This window comes from Podarcis vaucheri (genome assembly GCF_965113315.1).
Source record: "Podarcis vaucheri genome assembly, chromosome: 5".
Classification (NCBI taxonomy): Eukaryota; Metazoa; Chordata; class Lepidosauria; order Squamata; family Lacertidae; genus Podarcis; species Podarcis vaucheri.
This window is the reverse complement of record NC_138763.1, coordinates 101,331,796-101,351,042: the sequence shown is the minus strand read 5'-3', so window position 1 is coordinate 101,351,042 and position 19,247 is coordinate 101,331,796. Positions and strand designations below refer to the sequence as shown.

The 19,247-nt window shown below is 45.1% G+C and overlaps 1 protein-coding gene across 3 annotated transcripts in view; it reads left to right on the top strand.

Moving 5' to 3' along the window:
* Nucleotides 1–16,027: 16,027 nt before the first annotated feature.
* The window catches only part of PACSIN2 (protein kinase C and casein kinase substrate in neurons 2), a 29,455-nt gene continuing 26,235 nt past the window's right edge, over nucleotides 16,028–19,247 (top strand). For all 3 annotated transcript variants that reach the window (XM_082223186.1, XM_082223185.1, XM_082223184.1), the window contains exon 1: nucleotides 16,028–16,177. In XM_082223186.1, the coding sequence (XP_082079312.1) occupies nucleotides 16,118–16,177 (60 nt within the window). In that variant the 5' untranslated portion in view covers nucleotides 16,028–16,117. The remainder of the gene's footprint in view (nucleotides 16,178–19,247) is intronic.

Here is a 19,247-nt window from a genome sequence, read left to right as displayed (position 1 = left end):
TCTTATACTTCATTTACTAGTTTCCTGACCTCCTCACACCTCCCTTTTTGTATTCCAGTTCAGATATTTAATTCAGCAAATCCTTACCCTCTGTCATTTATCTTTACTCAGTATCTTAACCTATCATAACCATGTGTTTATAACCATTGTCAATCCATATTTACTATTAGGGGATGATTAGCTGCTTGTGCTTAAAATGGTGCCCCTTCAGAGTTTGTGCGGCCCCACAAACCTCTGTGTGTGACAGAGCTCCTCAGACATGTCTGCTCTAGTCACTGTTAGAGTCCGACAGTGGCTGTTTGCGGAAACGCCTCCAACAAAGAAGTTCCTTAACGGAAACACGTCTCCTGGACTCACGACGTGACAGCTTCCGACGAAGCATGGGTCTCCCTGCAATTGCTTCTGACACCTCCCCACTATTTTCACTGGACGTGTCTCTCACCCCTTTCTCCCCCCTGCTTCCTGCCTGCGCTGCTGCATCTCTCTCAGTATCCCTGAGATCCTCCTCCAGAGACCCCGCGCTCCCCCTGCTGGTCCCTGCTTTGGCTGTTGAGTCTCTCCCAGTCTCTGGGAGCCCTATCACCTCCTTTCCCTCTGAGGTCAGTTCCCTGACATCCACCTCCCCTCCAGGGCCCCCTTCCCCCCCGCCCCCTCCCTCTCCTCTGGGCGGTGAGGAGCTGAAACCCCGAAACGAATCCTCTTCATCTTCCGACGTCTCGAACATCTCCCTCCATCGGTCTTTGTTCCGACTCGCTGAATCCTCCTCCACCTCGGAATCAGAGAACCCCTCCAACTCCTCTTCTTCGTCTGTGGTGGCGAAGTATTCCCTCCGGAACCTTGCCACTGGCTGGGGTTTCCGAGGGAATCTCTGATGAAAAGTTTCAATTAGAACCTCGTCATCTACATCCTCTGCTCTGACCCAGGTGTTTTCCGACTCCGGTTCCCCTTCCCACATTACCAAATACTCTACTTGCTCTCCTTTCCACCTGGAATCTAGGATCTCCGCTGCATGGTAGCTGTGTTCTTTTTCCTCCATCGCTGGTCCCCTATTGACCCTCCCCTCTCTGTCCCCTATATACGGTGACAGCAACGATCTGTGGAACACTGGGTGCAACTTCATGTGGTTCGGTAACCGGAGTCTGAAAGCCACTGGGTTGACCTGTTGCGTGACTTCAAATGGGCCCAGTCTTTTGGGTCTTAACTTCTTACAACCTCCTTTAAATGGTAACCCTTGGGTGGACAGCCACACCTGGTCTCCCACCCTAAGGCTTTCCCCTTCCCTTCTGGTTTTGTCTGCCTGCCTCTTATATTCCTCCTTCGCCCGGTTTAAATTAAGTTGGAGTTGGCGATGGATCGCTTCCATTTCTTCAACGAACTGTTCTGCTGCTGGAACGCTCCAGTTCTCCCCCTCCCCCCCTGGGAAGGCTCGGGGATGACACCCGTGATTGGCCAAAAAAGGGCTCATTCCCGTGGACACGTTCTCTGCATTGTTGTAAGCAAATTCTGCCAACGCCAGCTTCTCCACCCAATCATTCTCTCTGTCATTAACATAACACCTCAAATATTGCTGGAGGACACCATTAGCTCTTTCCGCCTGCCCGTTGGTTTCTGGATGACGGGCAGTAGAGAAATTAACCTCTACATGCAGTAAGCTCATGAGCTTCCTCCAGAACCTGGAAGTAAATTGTTTCCCTCGGTCCGAAACCACCCTCAAGGGGGCGCCATGCAACCTAAACACATTTTCCACAAACAATTTGGCGGTTTCTTCTGCTGTGACCGCATGTGAGCAGGCTATAAAGTGTGCCATCTTGGTTAACAGATCTACCACCACCATAATGGCTGTTTTCCCTTTGGACCTGGGCAAATCAGTCATAAAATCTATTGCCACTGCCTCCCACGGTCTTTCCGGCGTGGGTAGTGGTTCTAATAAACCTGCCGGTGCCCGCCTCTCCCCCTTGGCTCGTTGGCAACGGTCACACCCTCTCACATATTCACGCACATCTTCCCTGACCTTGGGCCACCAGAATTCCCTGGTAACCAGCCACATGGTTTTGTGTTGCCCAAAATGCCCTGCTGTGGGGTTATCGTGCAGTTGCTTGAGTACCTTTTCCCTCAATTCCCCTTCAGGTATGTATAACGCTCCCTTGTAGTACAACGCCCCATTTCTCTCCTCAAAACCCCCGGGTTTGTCTCCCTCCCTCCTAAGACTCCTGAGTTTGTCCTGGGCGTATACATCCTGCCCCGTTCCCTCTACCAGTTCCCTTTGCCCCACCAATGCCGCCCCACACACCCAGCGGTCCTCGGGAATGACATGGGTCTCTTCGGGTACACCCTCTCCCTCCAAATATTCAGGTTTGCGTGAGAGAGCGTCCGCCCTAACGTTCTCCGGGCCTGGTACGTAACAAATCTCAAAGTTAAATTTGGAGAACTCCTGGGCCCATCTCAACTGCCGTTGGTTGAGCACTCGCGCAGATCTCCAATACTCTAGATTCTTATGGTCCGTGCACACTTGCACCTTCTGTTGTGCACCAATTAGTAGGTGCCTCCATCTCCGGAAGGCCTCATAAATTGCAAGAAGTTCCCGGTCGTACACCGTGTAGTTCCTCTCAGACTTGTTCAGCTTCCGCGAAAAGAAGGCACACGGTCGCCACTCCGACCCCTCCTTCCCCGGCTGCAGAAGAAGCACCGCCCCTATGGCTCGGTCCGACGCGTCTGTTTCGACCCTCAGCTTTTTTTGTAAATCCACATGTAGAAGTTGTTCGCCAGAGGCGAAGGCCCTTTTCAGTTCCTCAAACGCTCGCTCCGCCTCCCCCGTCCAAACAAACTTCTTTTTGCTGCTGAGACAGTCCGTGATGGGCGCCGTCAGGTGGGCGAAGTTGCGGATGAACTTACGATAAAAGTTTCCAAACCCTAGGAACCTCTGCACATCCTTCTTGGTCTTGGGTGTTTTCCATTCCAGCACCGCTTGAACCTTGCCGGGGTCCATGGCCAACCCTTTGTCTGACAAGCGGTACCCCAGGAATTCCACCTCCTTGGTATGAAACTGACACTTCTCCAGTTTCACCCACAGTCGGTTGGCTTGCAGCCTGCTCAACACTTCTCTGACGTCTCTCACATGTTGCTCCTCATTCTCCGAATACACCAACACGTCATCTAAGAAGGCCACGCAATTCTTGTAGAGCAAAGACCCCAGTACGTGGTTCATGAAAGCTTGAAAACACGCGGAGCCTGTTTGTAATCCAAAAGGCATAACTAAGTATTCAAATGCCCCCAAAGGGGTGAACAAGGTGGTCTTCCATTCATCCCCTTTCCTTATACGTATCAGGTTGTACGCCCCCCTTAGGTCCAGCTTTGTAAAAATCTTTCCCTTCCGCACCCTGGTCAAAATATCATCAATCCTGGGCATAGGAAAAGCCGCCGGCTCTGTCACTGCATTTAAGGCCCGAAAGTCACATACCAGCCTCGGCTTGTCCGTGTTTTTTTTGTCCACAAAAAACACTGGGCTACCCCCCGCTGCCTTGGACTCTCTGATGAAGCCCCTCTTCAGGTTCTTGTCAATGAACGCTCGCAACTCCTGCATTTCCCTGTCTGACATGGCATACAACTTGCCTACAGGAAGCTGTGCTCCAGGGAGTAAATTGATCTGGCAATCAAAGGGTCTATGCGGAGGTAGTTGGTCAGCTTCCTTCTCGCTGAACACGTCGCTGAGATCAGCATACTGTGGTGGCACCTTCCCCTTCTCCACTACTTCAGTCCCTGCCAGGGTGGCTTGGGCCCCTGCTGACCCCTTTTCCCCCCTGCAGTGTTCTAAGCAATGTGCGGAACCGAAGGAAACCACTCTTTGATGCCAGCCCACCAGCGGATCATGTAGGGCTAGCCAGCTCATTCCCAAAATAATGGGAGCACCTCCCAAGGTGGCCACATTAAACGCTATCAGTTCTGTGTGCCTTGCCACCCTCATTATCATTGGGATGGTCTGCAAGCTGACTCCTCCTCCCAACAGTTCCCTGCCATCGATCGTGGTCACCTGCAGGGGGTTGCTTAAAGGGATAGTCTGTATCTGGTGTTCAGCAGCAAACTCCTTGCTCATAAAATTGCAGGAGCTGCCTGAGTCCAACAGTGCCTTTATTTTTAGGGGGTGTCCATTTTGCAGCTCTAGCGACACTTCAATCACTAGAGCCGGTCGAGGAGCTTCTGGCACTGGCACTTGGGGAAGGGGCACTTTCACTGCTCTTTGGCCTGGCTGCAGTGCCCTGATGGCAACCAGGCGTTGGCTTTTACCTGCTCCGTTTCTCCCTGCTCTTCCCCCTCAACAGTTCCCACCATCCCTTGCCATTCCTTCCTCTGGGGGCAGACTCTGGCAAAGTGGCCTGGCTGTTGGCAGAGATAGCATTTCCGGGCTCCCTTTCCCTCCTTCTTCGCCCCCTCACTGGGCTTTGAAACTGCGCGCGCGCGGGCTGTTCCGATTTCCATCGGCTCTGCCGGCGGGAAAGCTGGCTCAGGAATGTCTGGAATGCGTAACTCCTTCCAACGTTCCCCTCTCCCTTCCCGCCTCTCCAAGGCTCTTGCCTCCTGGCGCGCTCCAATGGTCAGCGCAGATTTGGTCAGCTGATCCATAGACACCGCCCTGGGGCTCCTGGCCAGCTCGTCTTTCACAGCTGAAGAAAGACCTTCTTCAAATAGCATCTGAATGGGTGCTGCCGATAAATCCCACCCCAATCTGTGAATCAGCATGGTAAATTCAGTCCAGTACTCACGGACAGATCTGCTTCCCTGCTTGCAAGCCATTAACTGTCTGCGCACCGCCCCTTCCTCAACGTCGCTGGAAAACATGATATCCATTGCACGAAAAAATTTCATAGTGTCCTTTAGGATATCGTTGTGCGTTGCCATCAGGGGTCGAACCCAGTCTCGCGCGCCCTTCTCAAGATGCCCAATTACAAAAGCAACTCGAGATTCCTCATCAGGGAACTCATCAAACTGGACATTCAGGGCATATTGCATTTCAGTCCTAAAGGCATGGTAATCCTTGGGGTCCCCCCCAAACTTCTGCACCAATCCTGGTACCTTTCTGGGGAACTGAGTGGTTCTCCCCTTCTTGTCTGCATCTTGAGCCCTCCTCTCCTCGAGCCTCGCCGTCTGCAGCGCCAGTTGGACCTCCAATGCTCGGCATCTTTCTTCCAAGCTTGGATCAGCTCCTCCCCCTGCTCCGGCTGGGTCGCTCATGATGCTTTCTCCTGCACAGGCAGCGTACAGAGACTGTCGGACTGCTATTAGGGGATGATTAGCTGCTTGTGCTTAAAATGGTGCCCCTTCAGAGTTTGTGCGGCCCCACAAACCTCTGTGTGTGACAGAGCTCCTCAGACATGTCTGCTCTAGTCACTGTTAGAGTCCGACAGTGGCTGTTTGCGGAAACGCCTCCAACAAAGAAGTTCCTTAACGGAAACACGTCTCCTGGACTCACGACGTGACAGCTTCCGACGAAGCATGGGTCTCCCTGCAATTGCTTCTGACACCTCCCCACTATTTTCACTGGACGTGTCTCTCACCCCTTTCTCCCCCCTGCTTCCTGCCTGCGCTGCTGCATCTCTCTCAGTATCCCTGAGATCCTCCTCCAGAGACCCCGCGCTCCCCCTGCTGGTCCCTGCTTTGGCTGTTGAGTCTCTCCCAGTCTCTGGGAGCCCTATCACCTCCTTTCCCTCTGAGGTCAGTTCCCTGACATTTACATATTCTTGATAATCTTTTTACCAATACCACTTAGTTTCCATCCGACATCATTTTAACATTCCTTAATTTTACAGTATTTCTGCAAATAGTCTTTAAATTTCTTCCAGTCTTCTTCCACCGACTCTTCTCCCTGGTCACGGATTCTGCCGGTCATTTCTGCCAATTCCATGTAGTCCATCACTTTCATCTGCCATTCTTCCAGTGTGGGTAAATCCTGTGTCTTCCAATACTTAGCAATCAGTATTCTTGCTGCTGTTGTTGCATACATAAAAAAGGTTCTATCCTTCTTTGGCACCAATTGGCCCAGTTACTGTATTTTTAAATAAACCACCATAAGGCATTCTGTGATTTTCCTTTGCTTGGCTAGTATGGTATTGCAGTTTTCACTGGGGCTTTGAAACTTCCCTTTTTTGGTGCAGTTGGGGTTGCTGTTCATGAATATCTGATAGATTAGCAGTACTGGATATCCCATGTAAATCTGTCCATTCATTAAGACCATCCCATTCTGTGTGTGTGTGTGGGGGGGGGGGTGTAGGCAGGTGTTTAGGGCTTAGGCTTCTTTGCTGGTACTGTCCCACTAAGTGAATACCCTCCTAAGAAGCACTTCTTTGATGCTGCTGACTCAGTTTTCAGGCTCCAAGTTCGTTTTATATTCCTGACCATGTCATGATTGGTTGATTTGTTGATCTCCAACAAATCAGTTTTCATTGATCAGCTTTAGACCTTGTATTCCTTAATTTATGTTTCTGTTCACTTTATTATTTTGTTGGTTTCTTGGATGTTGGCAAGTGAAAAGAAAGGAATAATTTAGCACCATTGTTTCTGAATCTTGGTATTTGGGGGGTGGTGGGCAGGATATCCTTTTTCTGGAATATAGACTGTATCTGGTGAATATGTATGGGTTCCGTATTATTTAGCTTGAAATCCTTCAGGCTGCAGGAAAAAAATGCCTGCATAATGTTAGCATAACCTTGAGCTCCTGCAGACTTTTTTTTTAAGGCACTATCTTGTGATCTTCATCAAACTATGTAATTATAAAGAAGGTGACGTAAAGGAAACTCCATTGTTAGTCTTCATGTGTGTGCGACTGAACAAGAAAAATAGTGTTAATTGGTGCTGTTGATCATAATATATTTTTTAAAGATTAACCATTCTATGTGGAAATATAGAATTCATGAAAATCGAGGGAATAAGGGGGTATCTCATCACCTTGTCTTATGTTGACTGAAAACTGGATTTATAATTTGTCAGACTAGCTGTTGTTAGACTGTTTGTGAGTTGCCTAGGAGGTAGTGGCTGGGAAATGAAATAAAAATTAGGCACCATTCCTTTCCGTATATGTGCACATAATAGGTATAACATAAGATCTGCTGAGTAATTCTTTGTCCAACCGATTATATTTCTTGTTTCTTAGTTTCAGATATTTTCAATTTCTTGGGAGAGGCAGGTTAGTGCAGAAACTGCAGTATATAAGCAGTAAAAAACAAACAAACAAACAAGCTTTTGGCTGGTGGGGGAAGAGATCCGCAGTCTGAAAGAATGACCTTATCTTGAGCTACAAGGAGTTTAGCTGCCAACAGGAAATGATGAAATGTGCCGTGAGAATTCTGTTTGCAGAACACTGCAGGCATTACAGTTCTGTTAGGAGAAGACAGGCACAGGGTTCACAGATCTACATGATTATGCAAGCATGTGAAATTGGGAAGAATGTGGAATGCTTAAGGTATTTGTAAGAAGATAGATGGTATTGCAAACTTAGTTTAAAATTATTGGCCTAAAAGAAACCTCACCTATAGGATAATAGATCAAATGCTAAATATGAATTAGTGTTGGCGTGACTGCAAGCACTTTCGGAGGTCAGGGATTAGTTATTTGTGGATTTACTTAATTGCAGGTACATTATATTTGTTTTTAATGGGATATAAAGTTAGGCCTTCATGTATTGCCTTTCTCTGGTGTTACCGTTTCATTGCCTGTGTTTCTTTCTTAATTTGTTGTTAGCCATATCATGTCTGGCATAAGGGGCATTTTTTATCCAGCTAAGGTGGCCTAGGCTTTTCCAGAATAGTTCTGTCCCCATCAAAGATAGAACTGCTGTATAATGTCAAGTTACTTAGGGTTTCCTAGTTACTCAAAGCAACATACATAGTGAGTCACAATTATTTCAAAATGTTTTCTTTCCTTCACTTTAGAAATTCAAGTGATATTCTGACTTGCCACTATTAAAAGAAAAACGTAGTAATAGGAATTGAGGAACAAAGAAGTTTTGTAAAGATTTGTAAACTCTTCAAAACTTTAATACCTAGTTATCTGGACCAGCTAAATAGGTGTTTATTTTTTTGAAATTTATGATGCTGGTATCTTCTGTTGATAGCTTAGTGTTTTTTGTGGATTTGGTTTTGTTAAGCTGGTATGGATTTTTTGGGGGTGGGGTGGGGGGAGGCATTGAACAAATTTTAATGAAATTAAAAGTTACCATTTGGAAAGGGCTTCTTAAGGTTACCAAAAGTATATATGAGTTTCAGTATTGCATTAAATTGGGAAGCAAGGGATATTGCTGAATAGATGGAAAAGTAGTGTATCCATTACTGTATGTGATTCTGCAAATTGTCTATTATGAAGGTGGAAGATGTTGTAGAGGAACATCTGAGATTTTAGTGTCCATTCATGGCTGGTACTGTTTGTTGCTAAATAAAGTATTTGTTTGGCTGAGTTCCCTTTCAATCTATGGACAAGTCAGAATTGTTCAGTTGGAGTGATGTTTTTGGTTGCAAGTAGCTTAACCCCACCAACATTTGTGGCTCACTAGTGAGGTCAAAATGTCATTCTTCTGGCACTTGGGCAGATGTGTAGCTTCCCCTGCAAGCTGCAGACAAGTTTCTCCCCCTTCTCTGTTATATTTAGCAAGGCAAAGTGTGTGAAGGAGTTTGAGTTTGCCTATCTGTTTAAACCAGGGGAGACGAAGTAGTATCCTTCAGTTGTTGTTGGACTATAACTCCTATCAGTCCCAGGCAGCATGGCCAATTTCACTTTTCACTTTTCATTTTCACTTTACTTTTAATTTGTATACCGCATTTCCATTTTGCCATACTCAAGGCGGTTTACAAGCTGAAGAAACATCAAAATATACAGCAATCCGATCCAATACAAATAAGTCATAATAAAAGATATCACTTAAAAAAATTCTGAGGGATGATGAGAGTTTGGTAGGCATTATTTTGTCTGAATGAACACCTTTTTTTTCAGTGAGTGTGCAATCTGCCTATACTGCAACTGTCTGTAGTATGCATGGGTTTTGAAAGTGGAATCATCATCATCATCATAACATCAACAATTACTTATAACATCAAACATGAAAAACGTCCTGATACAGGACAGCCTTCGAATGTGTTCGGAAAGTTGCAGAATTGTTTATCTCTTTGACATCTGATGGGAGGGTGTTCCATAGGGCGGGCACCACTACCAAGAAGGTCCCCTGTTCTAGGGGCTCCCCCAGCCCTCTAGAGCCCCACTGGGAGGTATGGGGGGGGGAGGAGGAAAGGGACTGAGTTTTCCCTTGCACAAGCAGAAGTCTTCGTATGAACAGGACCCCTTCTGTTTCATTTCAGTATATTTCAGCTGGCCATTCCAACACGAGACTGAAAACAGCCTCTCCCAACCTAGTTTATCATCCCATGATACCTCAAACAGAAAGTGTTTTTAAAACCCATTTAGAAGACACCAAGGAGGTTGCTGTTCATATTTCCTGCTCTGTATCAGGGTCAGCAACCTTTTTCAGCCGTGGGCCGGTCCACCGTCCCTCAGACCATGTGGTGGGCCGGACTATATTTTTTTGGGGAAAATGAATGAATTCCTATGCCCCACAAATAACCTAGAGATGCATTTTAAATAAAGGGACACATTCTACTCATATAAAAACATGCTGATTCCCAGACCGTCCACGGGCCAGATTGAGAAGGTGATTGGGCCACATCCGGCCCACGGGCCTTAGGTCGCCTACCCCTGCTCTGTAGGAAGTGCCCATCAGGAAGGCCCTATCTATCTCTTGGACCTACCAGGCTAGCTTCCCTTCCTAGTTAGCAAACAAGAAATGATGATCTTAATGTTCTAATAGGTTCATATGGGGTGTAGGTGGTGCTTTTAAGTGGCTTGACCCCAAATGTTAGTGGCTTTGAAGTTCATTACAAGTGCTTTGAATTGAGTCTGGAAGCAAATAGGTAACCAGTGCAGCTGAACCAGAACATAGTTTGAGCATTTATTCCTCCTCAACACCCAAGCAACTGTATTCTGTAGCAGCTGAAACTTTTGGACAATGCAAATTGCATTGAAATGGGATGCCAGAAGGGCAGGTGTCACTGTAAGAAAACAGCTTTATCTCAATAGGGTCACAGCTGGTGAATTGGCTTGAGCTGGTAAATGGTGCTCCTACTCATTGCCAGACCACCTGTAATTTCACCGATCATATCTTATTCAGGAGGACACCAAGCTGTGGCTTGGACTTCCTGATGTGGTCTACTAGTAATGAACAGTTGGCCAGAAATAAAAAGTTCCAATCTTAAGCTCTGGGGACATTGTGTGGGGTTTTGCTTGGCATGCAGTGCTGTGCTTGCAAAGGAACCCTGTTCACACACTGGTTGCACAACAAGGCATTGCAGACTGGCCAGGTCCCAAAGAGTTTTTAGGTGTGTCCAGCCGAATATTTTTACTTTGAGCAGAGGGCGCTGAAAGCAGAAACTGCTTTTTCAAACTCATTAATTTCACAAGAGACGGATAGTGTGGCAGCTTGGAGGATGGGTTCCTATTTGAGAAACATATGCTCAAAGCACCTCTGGCCATTTAGAACTAGTTGCACTGCTGTTTGGACCTGGGCCATAATGTGTAATTTATTGCATATGTTAATGATACCACATTTTAAGGAAACTTTTTTTTAAAAAAGTTGGATTTTCATACCTGGGATTTTTCATGACAGTTTATGTTGGATGCTAATTCACTGTGATGCTTTCCAGAATATTGGGTGAGTAATTAAAGAAATGGGTTGTAAGACATGGGTGTGGAACCTGTTGAGTTTCCAGATCCAGGTGGCGACCATTTCAGGCGCATCCAATGGACATGCGTTTGCGAACGCAGGAGAACTTTTGGCTCTGGAGGAAGGTGTAACCAGGTCAGGGTGGAATTGTTCACACCACCAATGCTCATGTGGGCTGGGAAAGGAACCCCTGTGTGAAATGGTTGCCGCCTGTTCTGGTGTACTACAACTCATATTAACCCAGACCACTGACCGTGCTGGCTGGAACTAATGGGAGCTGAGAGTCCCATCAGGAACTGGAGAGTCACAGGTTTCTGACACTTGCTGTCAGATCATGCCTTACATGGGGTGGTGGTGGTGTTTTGCGAAACAGTTTTTGTACCCAATGCACTGCATCCTAAATTGTATTCCTGAGCTCCACTACTCTGTTCTCTCCCTGAGCATTTTCACTAGAAATATTCTAGCTTGCCTCCACAAATATCTCTGAATGTCATGAGGAACTTAAGTATTTTGCTGGGGTCTAAGATGGTAGGCTTGGGTAGGTCTGCTCATGGTTCAGGTAGAAAGATGACTTCCCAGGAGGAGTCATTGAAGTATGCTTCAAGGCTTAAATTGTTCTTAGAAAGTCGCTTCTGGTATTGTCTTAGAAACAGTTTTAGGAGGGAAAAGTGACGAGGAAGCAGTTTTGGGACGAGGAAGTGGTGAAGTGGTGCAGATTCTGCCTTTGAATGCAGTCAATAGAAAGGAGTCAGTTTTTCAAAGTGAATTTTGTCAAAGTGAAAGCATCGTTCTCTAGTGTGAAGTGTCTGTTGTAATCAACTTTGGATGTTATTTAAAAACAATTTAGAACATCGATGTGTGTATCAAAGTTCAGTTTAAGTTCAGCTAATCTGCTCGGATCTTAAAACATCACATTAGCATGGGAGACTATTATGTAATAGGGTCATGTGATCAGCTAGGCAGGGAAATGTTTTCCTGTAAAATAATTCTCCATTACTTAATCCTAAAACTCTTGCAGTCAGGTTTTGCATATTGGAGCATTACAACTATGTTCAGACATGAGCTAAAGCATGTTTGGTCGAGATCATTGTGGGTAAAAATAATGACTTGCAGGCAACTTGCTAGTAAGTACTTAATGGCCTTAACTGAGGCTATGCTTCTTCATCCAAGTATCTGATCAGTTTTATTCTATCTAGTTAGTAAAGTGATGCCTTTTTTAAGCTATTGAAATTTTGTTTGTTGTGGGTATTGCATTTCCTAGAAAGCAGCACTGTCATTATTTATCAAATAATCATTGAAGAGGCTGATAATGTACTGGAAATGCCAATTAATTTATTTCCACGTCATCAAATATTCTATTTCAAGCAATCATGGTTTGCTGTGCTTTGACACCACATTTTCTCAGCCAAACTTACACCTGTAGTACTATTTCTAGGTAACATGTTTGGCCTCTTTCTGATACTTTAGAGGTATATTATATTCATAGGCCAATCCTTTGAGTGTTTGAGCTGAAGCATTTTTTGGTAAATGTGCATATAATTGCAACATTATTTTCCCAGTCTGATTTCTAGTCATTTCAGTATCTTTTAAAATTTTGGAAAATATTATAATTTAACTTTTAACAGTTGTGATGGTTTCACTGTTGTGGTGTGGGTGCCTATGAGTGTGTAAGTGGGTAACTAATATAGATGATGACATTCTGTGTGTAACCCCCGATCTTATACAGATAATTTCCTAAAATTCTTAGGAATATCTGACTGATCATTAGGAGATGGTCATTAGGGCAATCATTACTGGAAGCCCCCTCAGAATGATACTGTGTCATGATATGATGGCATTCCAAGGAGAAAAATGTGGCTGTTGAGATCGAGATGAGCAGCACCATTGCCAAAGTCAGTCATCCCCCCTTCAAAAAAACTTCACACGTTTGTCCCTCCTGTTTGGTTCTCCCCCCAATCCTGAGCCAACGTTTCCCTGAGCTTTTCATGGGGAGGCATTGCCATAGCACAGAGGACTGGCTGCCCTCATCATGTTCTGCCGCTCTAGTGCTCTCTCTTCCCACAGACGCCCTTGGCTTCCAACCTTGATGGTTTCAGTTTCCAGCGTGAGCTCAACAGTTTCCGTGCTTTGGGTGAGACTTGGAAGGCTGGCAGCTTAAAGGAAGGCTAGGCGATTTAAAAATCTGAATGCTCCTTTAAGTAGTCCACAAGAATCAATAGCTGTCCATTGTTCAAAATACTTTTCTTCTCCAAAGTTGGCTTAGTATAGCATATAGCTGAAGAAGAACATGCAACTTTGTGGTGGTTGTTTTTGCAGTCAAGTAGTTTATAAATTGTGCGACATACCGTATTTTGCGCCCCATAGGACGCTCCGGCCCATAGGACGCACCTGGTTTTTTGGGGGGGAAATAAAGAAAAAAATTTTATTTTCCCCCCAGGTGCGGGGCTGGAAGAACCAGATCGGGGAACATCGGGAAGGCGCGCTCTGCCTCCCCGTTGTCCCCCGAGCTTGTGGGGCTGGCTATGGGGAGAAGTGTGCTGATCCCGGGACTGCAGGCAGCTCTGCGCGGCCATCCGGAGCTGGGCGGGACTTCGCGCCCCGCTCCCGGTGGCCACGCAGAGCTGCGCTGATCCCGGGACTGCAGGCAGCTCTGCGCAACCCTCGGAGCCGGTCTCCCGAGGGTTGCGCAGAGCTTCCTGAAGCCTGGAGAGCGAGAGGGGTCGGTGCGCACCGACCCCCCCCCTCTCTCTCCAGGCTTCAGCGAAAGCCTGCATTCGCCCCATAGGATGCACACACATTTCCCCTTCATTTTTGGAGAGTGCGTCCTATAGGGCGAAAAATACGGTAAATAAGAATGGTAGGTTTAAATCTGGATCAAGAGTACACTGTCTCAATCGCTGGCAGAATCCGTCAGTGGGCGTTTCTTAAACTTCTTCCAGCAAAGAAGCTCTTTGACGCCCAGTCTCCTCCTACTCTCTCTGCGCGAAAGCCTTCTGCGCAAGGAGGGCGTGGGCAGCGGAGGACCCCTACTCTCCCCGCTGGTCCCCGGCAAGGAGTCATGGGACCGCCTCGCCGCTTCCCCCATCTGCCCCCTTCTCCACTGGTGCTACGCTGATTCTCTTTCCCAGAAGATGGGCTGCTTCTCCCCATCCCGGGACGCTCTCTGGAATCCCTCTGGATCTTGCTCTCTCCCTCCGGCACTGATGGCAGTTCCCTGACATACACATAAGTAATTTTGCCAAGCCTTTTGAGCACCTGGTGATGTGAGTTAATTATTTTTAATATTCTAAGAATGAGTGACATACTCTTTCCCTTTGAGATACTGAATTCATTTCCACTCATTTTTTATGTAGCTTTGTTTTGTGAAACTGAGTCTAAGTGTGTCACAGCTCCCTCATTTTTAAAAAGTAGTCTGGACTATTAAGGATGAAACACAATCCAGTTACGCTTCTCTACTGCTGTAGAGATAAATGCCGGGCAATTGCTTTTGTGCTGAGTGGGGGAAGGCAAAGTCAATCTCTTTCATCAGATATGTTAAGGTACTGGCTGTTCTTCTAATCATTGTATTGTAGGAGACTGGAGTGAGTCATCACTAGCTTAATGTTGGTATTTTAGTATCTAGTTTATTTTTAAAAAGTGTGTGAGTAGAGATTTTTCTGGCGTGGTCGTTGCTATGACTTCATAATATTTCCCCAAATATGCCTGTTCCTACTTTCTCACCATGTAGCATCAATGATATGTACAAACCTTAAAATTAATATTAGCATAACTTGATGTATCATGAAGAAAGTGCTTTATTCAAAAAATATTATGACTTGTCTGATTGGAAAGAGTGTGTGTTTCTTCATTGCTGTATTAACTACTCCCAGGTTCCCTTGGCATGTAAACATTACAAAGTCATAGGCTGAATTCTGAAAGGTAAATATTTCCATAAGGTTGGTCTCGGAAGCCAATTTATTAAAAACAAAAGGACATTACTGTATATAAGTTTGAAAAAGATCTTATAATTTGGAGGTTTGAATGACTTTCTTCATCACAAATGAAAATTTGGGACAGTAGAAATTTAAATAGAGCCAAGGCTGCTATGGGTAAGCTCTTTGCTGTCTATCTCTCAGAGTTGCCTGGCTAAAATTTCAAAATTTTGGTGGTAGCAGTGTAATCCTTAGCTAGAACTCAACATGGAGGTTTGGCTATGTTTTGGTCTGTATGAATAGCAGTTTTCATGACATGCACCTTGTTCTGCACTTGATATCCAGATGTATTTTGTAATTGACAACCATGAAAACACTTTCCTGTATGCATTGAACAAATCTTTTGGTTCAAATCTGTTCTGTGTGAACTCAAAATTAAGGGCTTTTGCTAAGCATTTTGCTTCCAAAAATGGCATGCATTGATTAAGATGGTGAGATGGTTGACAAAGAACGTTCAAGCTTGGCAACAAAAAATGATTTCTGTAAGTAGCTGGAATATAGTCCAAGTCGACCTGAGCACATGAGGAAAGTAGGGGACCAAAAATCCTTACTGATGCCATTTAAAATTAGAAAACAGCCTTGCCTAACTGCTGTAATGTAACCTTGCTGGTACATTGGCCCTGGGAGTTTGTATTCTGACTGCAGAAGCTCCCAAGACTTGCTTGCCCCTAGACCTGTTGGCTTTGCCTGGAGACTGGATGCAAAACAGGTGACTTGGGCTTTGTTTACACATAACAAGAAACCAAACTGGCTTAATGTGAATATCCTTGCTTTCTGGGAGGAGATTGTAAACACTCTGCTTCCTTCTTGTCCTTTTTTGGTCAGTTCAGCATGGCACTAAACCCGAGTTTGGCTTATCATCCAACTCCGGGTTCATGGGTGAGCTGTCTGCTCCTTCATCACCATCTGTAGAGAAGGTTTGTTCCTGGGTACAGACTGTGGTTAAGGAGGAAAGAGCTTTACCAGCATTCTGGGTTCAGACAATACGCTAATCCAAACGTTGACTTGGCTGCAGAGGAGAAAAGTGGATGTGAGCTCCTTTCTTGGAGCCAGCATGTTTGTGCAGTCCTGGTAAAAGTTTGGCTTACCGTGACATGTGAACCAAGCCATTAACTTAATATTTTGCTTGAGCATTTTACTCTTCTGACAGTTCAATCCTGCCAGATATGGCTCTGTATAATATAATATAATATAATATAATATAATATAATATAATATACATAAAACAAATGTCTTTCTCTCTCTCTCTCTCTCCACTGCAAACTTAAAATAATTTTAATTCTTTAAAAATGTGCAAGTTCAATTCTTTGTTCCGCTGATCTTTGTATTTCCTCTCTACAGACTTTGAAGAACTCATATTTACAAGACTCCGGATTGCACTGGGTGTGCAGAGATGTCTGACTCGTATTATGATTCTGTTGGAGAAGAGGTTCCTAGTGACAGCTTCTGGGAGGTAATTAAGAAAAAAAAGGAAACAAGATGTTTTTTTAAAGTACAGGTAGCTATGTTGCACCATAAGAAATCCCAAAATCTGTATTGGAGCGACATTTTTATTAGACCAAGCAAAATACCATAAAAGAGTGTGCTGGCTTTTGGCTTCTCCAGAACTTGTCCTCAGGCTGACTGGTAAATGTGTTGTGTGCCCTGAGTGCTTGTGTTAGGGAGGTGGGGAAACAACATTTTCTGGGTGGGGTTGCACTCCCTTGAAAGGAGCAGCCCACAGGTTGGGCTGTGGTCCTGGATTCAGCATTCTCACTGGAGGCTCTGGTTGCCTCAGTGGCCACGAGTGTCATTTTCCAGCTCCAGCTGGTTCACCAGCTATGGCCTCATTTGGACAGAAATGACTTGGCCTCTGTGCTCCATGCTCTGGTAACTTCCAGGTTGGATTATTGCAGTGCCCTCTATGTGGGGCTGTCACCGAACTTGGAAACTTCAATTGATTCAAAACACAACTGCTGATGTTCCATTTAGATTGCATATAAACCCTGTTTGAAAACAGCTATATTGGTTGTCTCTCTTTTATCAGGGTTTCAGTTAATCCGTTTAAGGAATTATTGGATTCGATACTATACAAAATGTGTGAATGGATTAAGTCATATACTAGACTTTTTCTGCCTGTGTTTTCTCAGTTCAGTATTGACTTTAATTTTATACTTTACATTAGAAATATTATTTATTGCTTATTATTATTGTCTGCCACCCTTCACTCTAAGGTCCCAGGATGGGTTACAACATTAAAACACAATATTAAAAACACATGAGCCTACGATTTTTATCTGCCTTGGTAAACCCCCGCCCCCCCAAAAAACCACCCATGTTCCTGGCAAACTGTGCTGCCCTCACAAGCTTTGTAAGCGTTGGCCTGTAGAGCTTTCAGTTTGTGTCTGGGAAATCTAAGGTCGGGTCTCTGTCCATTCGTAAAGCTTTCTTGGCAGCCTTGGCAAGCTACTATTTCCACTTAGCTTACCACATAAGGGTGTTGCACAGGTAAAATGGGAACTTCAGTGTAATGTAAGCCACCCTGACCTTCATAGAGGAGGAGCAGGCTAAAAATATGCAGGTTCATTAGATCTAAAATCTGTCTTCATTGGGGAAAGTAACCATTGATGGGAATAACATTATTGAATTACAGACCTCCATTCAAGTGGTGTGCCTCTGAAAGTCTCTGGATAGATTGCATCTTTAAATTGCACTGTCATTGTCAGTCTTTCTACTGTGGAAAATATCACATTTTTGTGCTAACAGTAGATTTACCCTACCCCATATGTTTCATTCTTGGCTATTTGCGGGGTGTTCAGGAGTGCCTCCCCTTTGGACCAGCTTGGTTACAGTCAAACCCAAATAGAGCTCTACCCTTGTTACCTCTTAGGGTGGGGAGGTGAAGGAGATTTCAGAGAAGTTGTTGACTTAATTCTTTGTCTTTACCGTGAAATATTTGGGAAAGATACCTGTTTCAATTAAGCTGACTAGTGCTGTTCCACTTGTTCATTAATCATCAGAAGTTTGGGTTGAGTGGTAAAGTTGTCAAGTTTTCAGGTTTTTCTGGATAATGAAATCTCTCTAACTGGGGAGCTGACCAACAGAATGGCAATTTAGGTTTGATAAGTAACTGGCGCGGGCGGCGCTGTGGGTTAAACCTCAGCGCCTAGGACTTGCCGATCGCATGGTCGGCGGTTCGAATCCCAGCAGTGGGGTGTGCTCCCGTTGCTCGGTCCCAGCGCCTGCCAACCTAGCAGTTCGAAAGCACCCCCGGGTGCAAGTAGATAAATAGGGACCGCCTACTAGCGGGAAGGTAAACAGCGTTTCCATGTGCTGTTCTGGTGCCGGTTCGCCAGAGCAGCTTCGTCACGCTGGCCATGTGACCCGGAAGTGTCTGCGGACAGCGCTGGCTCCCGGCCTCTTAAGTGAGATGAGCGCACAACCCCAGAGTCTGTCAAGACTGGCCCGTACAGGCAGGGGTACCTTTACCTTTACCTTAAGTAACTGAAACTGATGAACATTGGAGGAGAAAGAGATCTTGGAGTCATTATAGATAGCACAATGAGAATAGTAACTTGGTGTGCAGCACCTGTGAAAGACTACCGTAATTCTGTGAGAGGGATAATTAGGAAAGGGAAAAAGGGAAATAAATCACCGGTGTTGTAATGCTGTTACGCACTTTGACTATATGACCCTATTTGGAATACCACATAGGGATGAAGCAGGGATGAAGTATCCAAGGCATAGCCCGACGTGCTGTTCTCAGAAAGGCTATTGTGGAGCTAGATAACTTTCACAAAAGGGCAACCAAAAGTATCAAAACCAAAAGCCTCCAAAAGTTTCCAAACTGTCTTCAGAGGCAGCCCCACAGATAACACACGACAGTAATCCAGCTAATGTTGGGGAAGGTAACAAGTAGGTAAGCTTGTGATGTTCTGCACTTGGTCGCAATAGCCATTGGCTGGAAGTGAAAGAGTTCCACAGCTCATTCCACATACCAAATGAACTTCAGAATCTATCCTTGGGATTGCGTTTCAGACTTGAGATTTTTAGAAATCATTTTGATATGACATAAATTGTCTGCTGTTTTAAAGAGAGAGCCCACTGAATGTCTCTAAGCCCTTGGTTCATGTCAAAGTAGCTTTCTGCCTGCTGATTATAACACAAGTAAAAACTGATTCCAGATGTAGTCTACAAAATAACTAAATGGGGGGGACCTGGTGGGAAGAAACGTACCTGGTGGAAAGCTGAATTTTCCTCTTTTCTCCACCAGCTGCATTTATAGATATGCTAGTCAAATCTCAAGATTCCGTTTGTCCCCAAAAATATAAAAATATCGATGTTAAAAATTTAATCTCCAGCTTTCATGTTCTGCTACTAGGGATAAAAATGTGAAGGTTTTGAAGTATTGCTACATTTCATTTTCTGCTTAAGCGAACTATCGCAAAGAGGTCTTTGCCTTTGCATATGCTAAGCACAGGAAACCAACTGGTAACATCTTTCCGCTTAGTAAAAACAAAGTATGGTTAACTTTTTGGATCTTC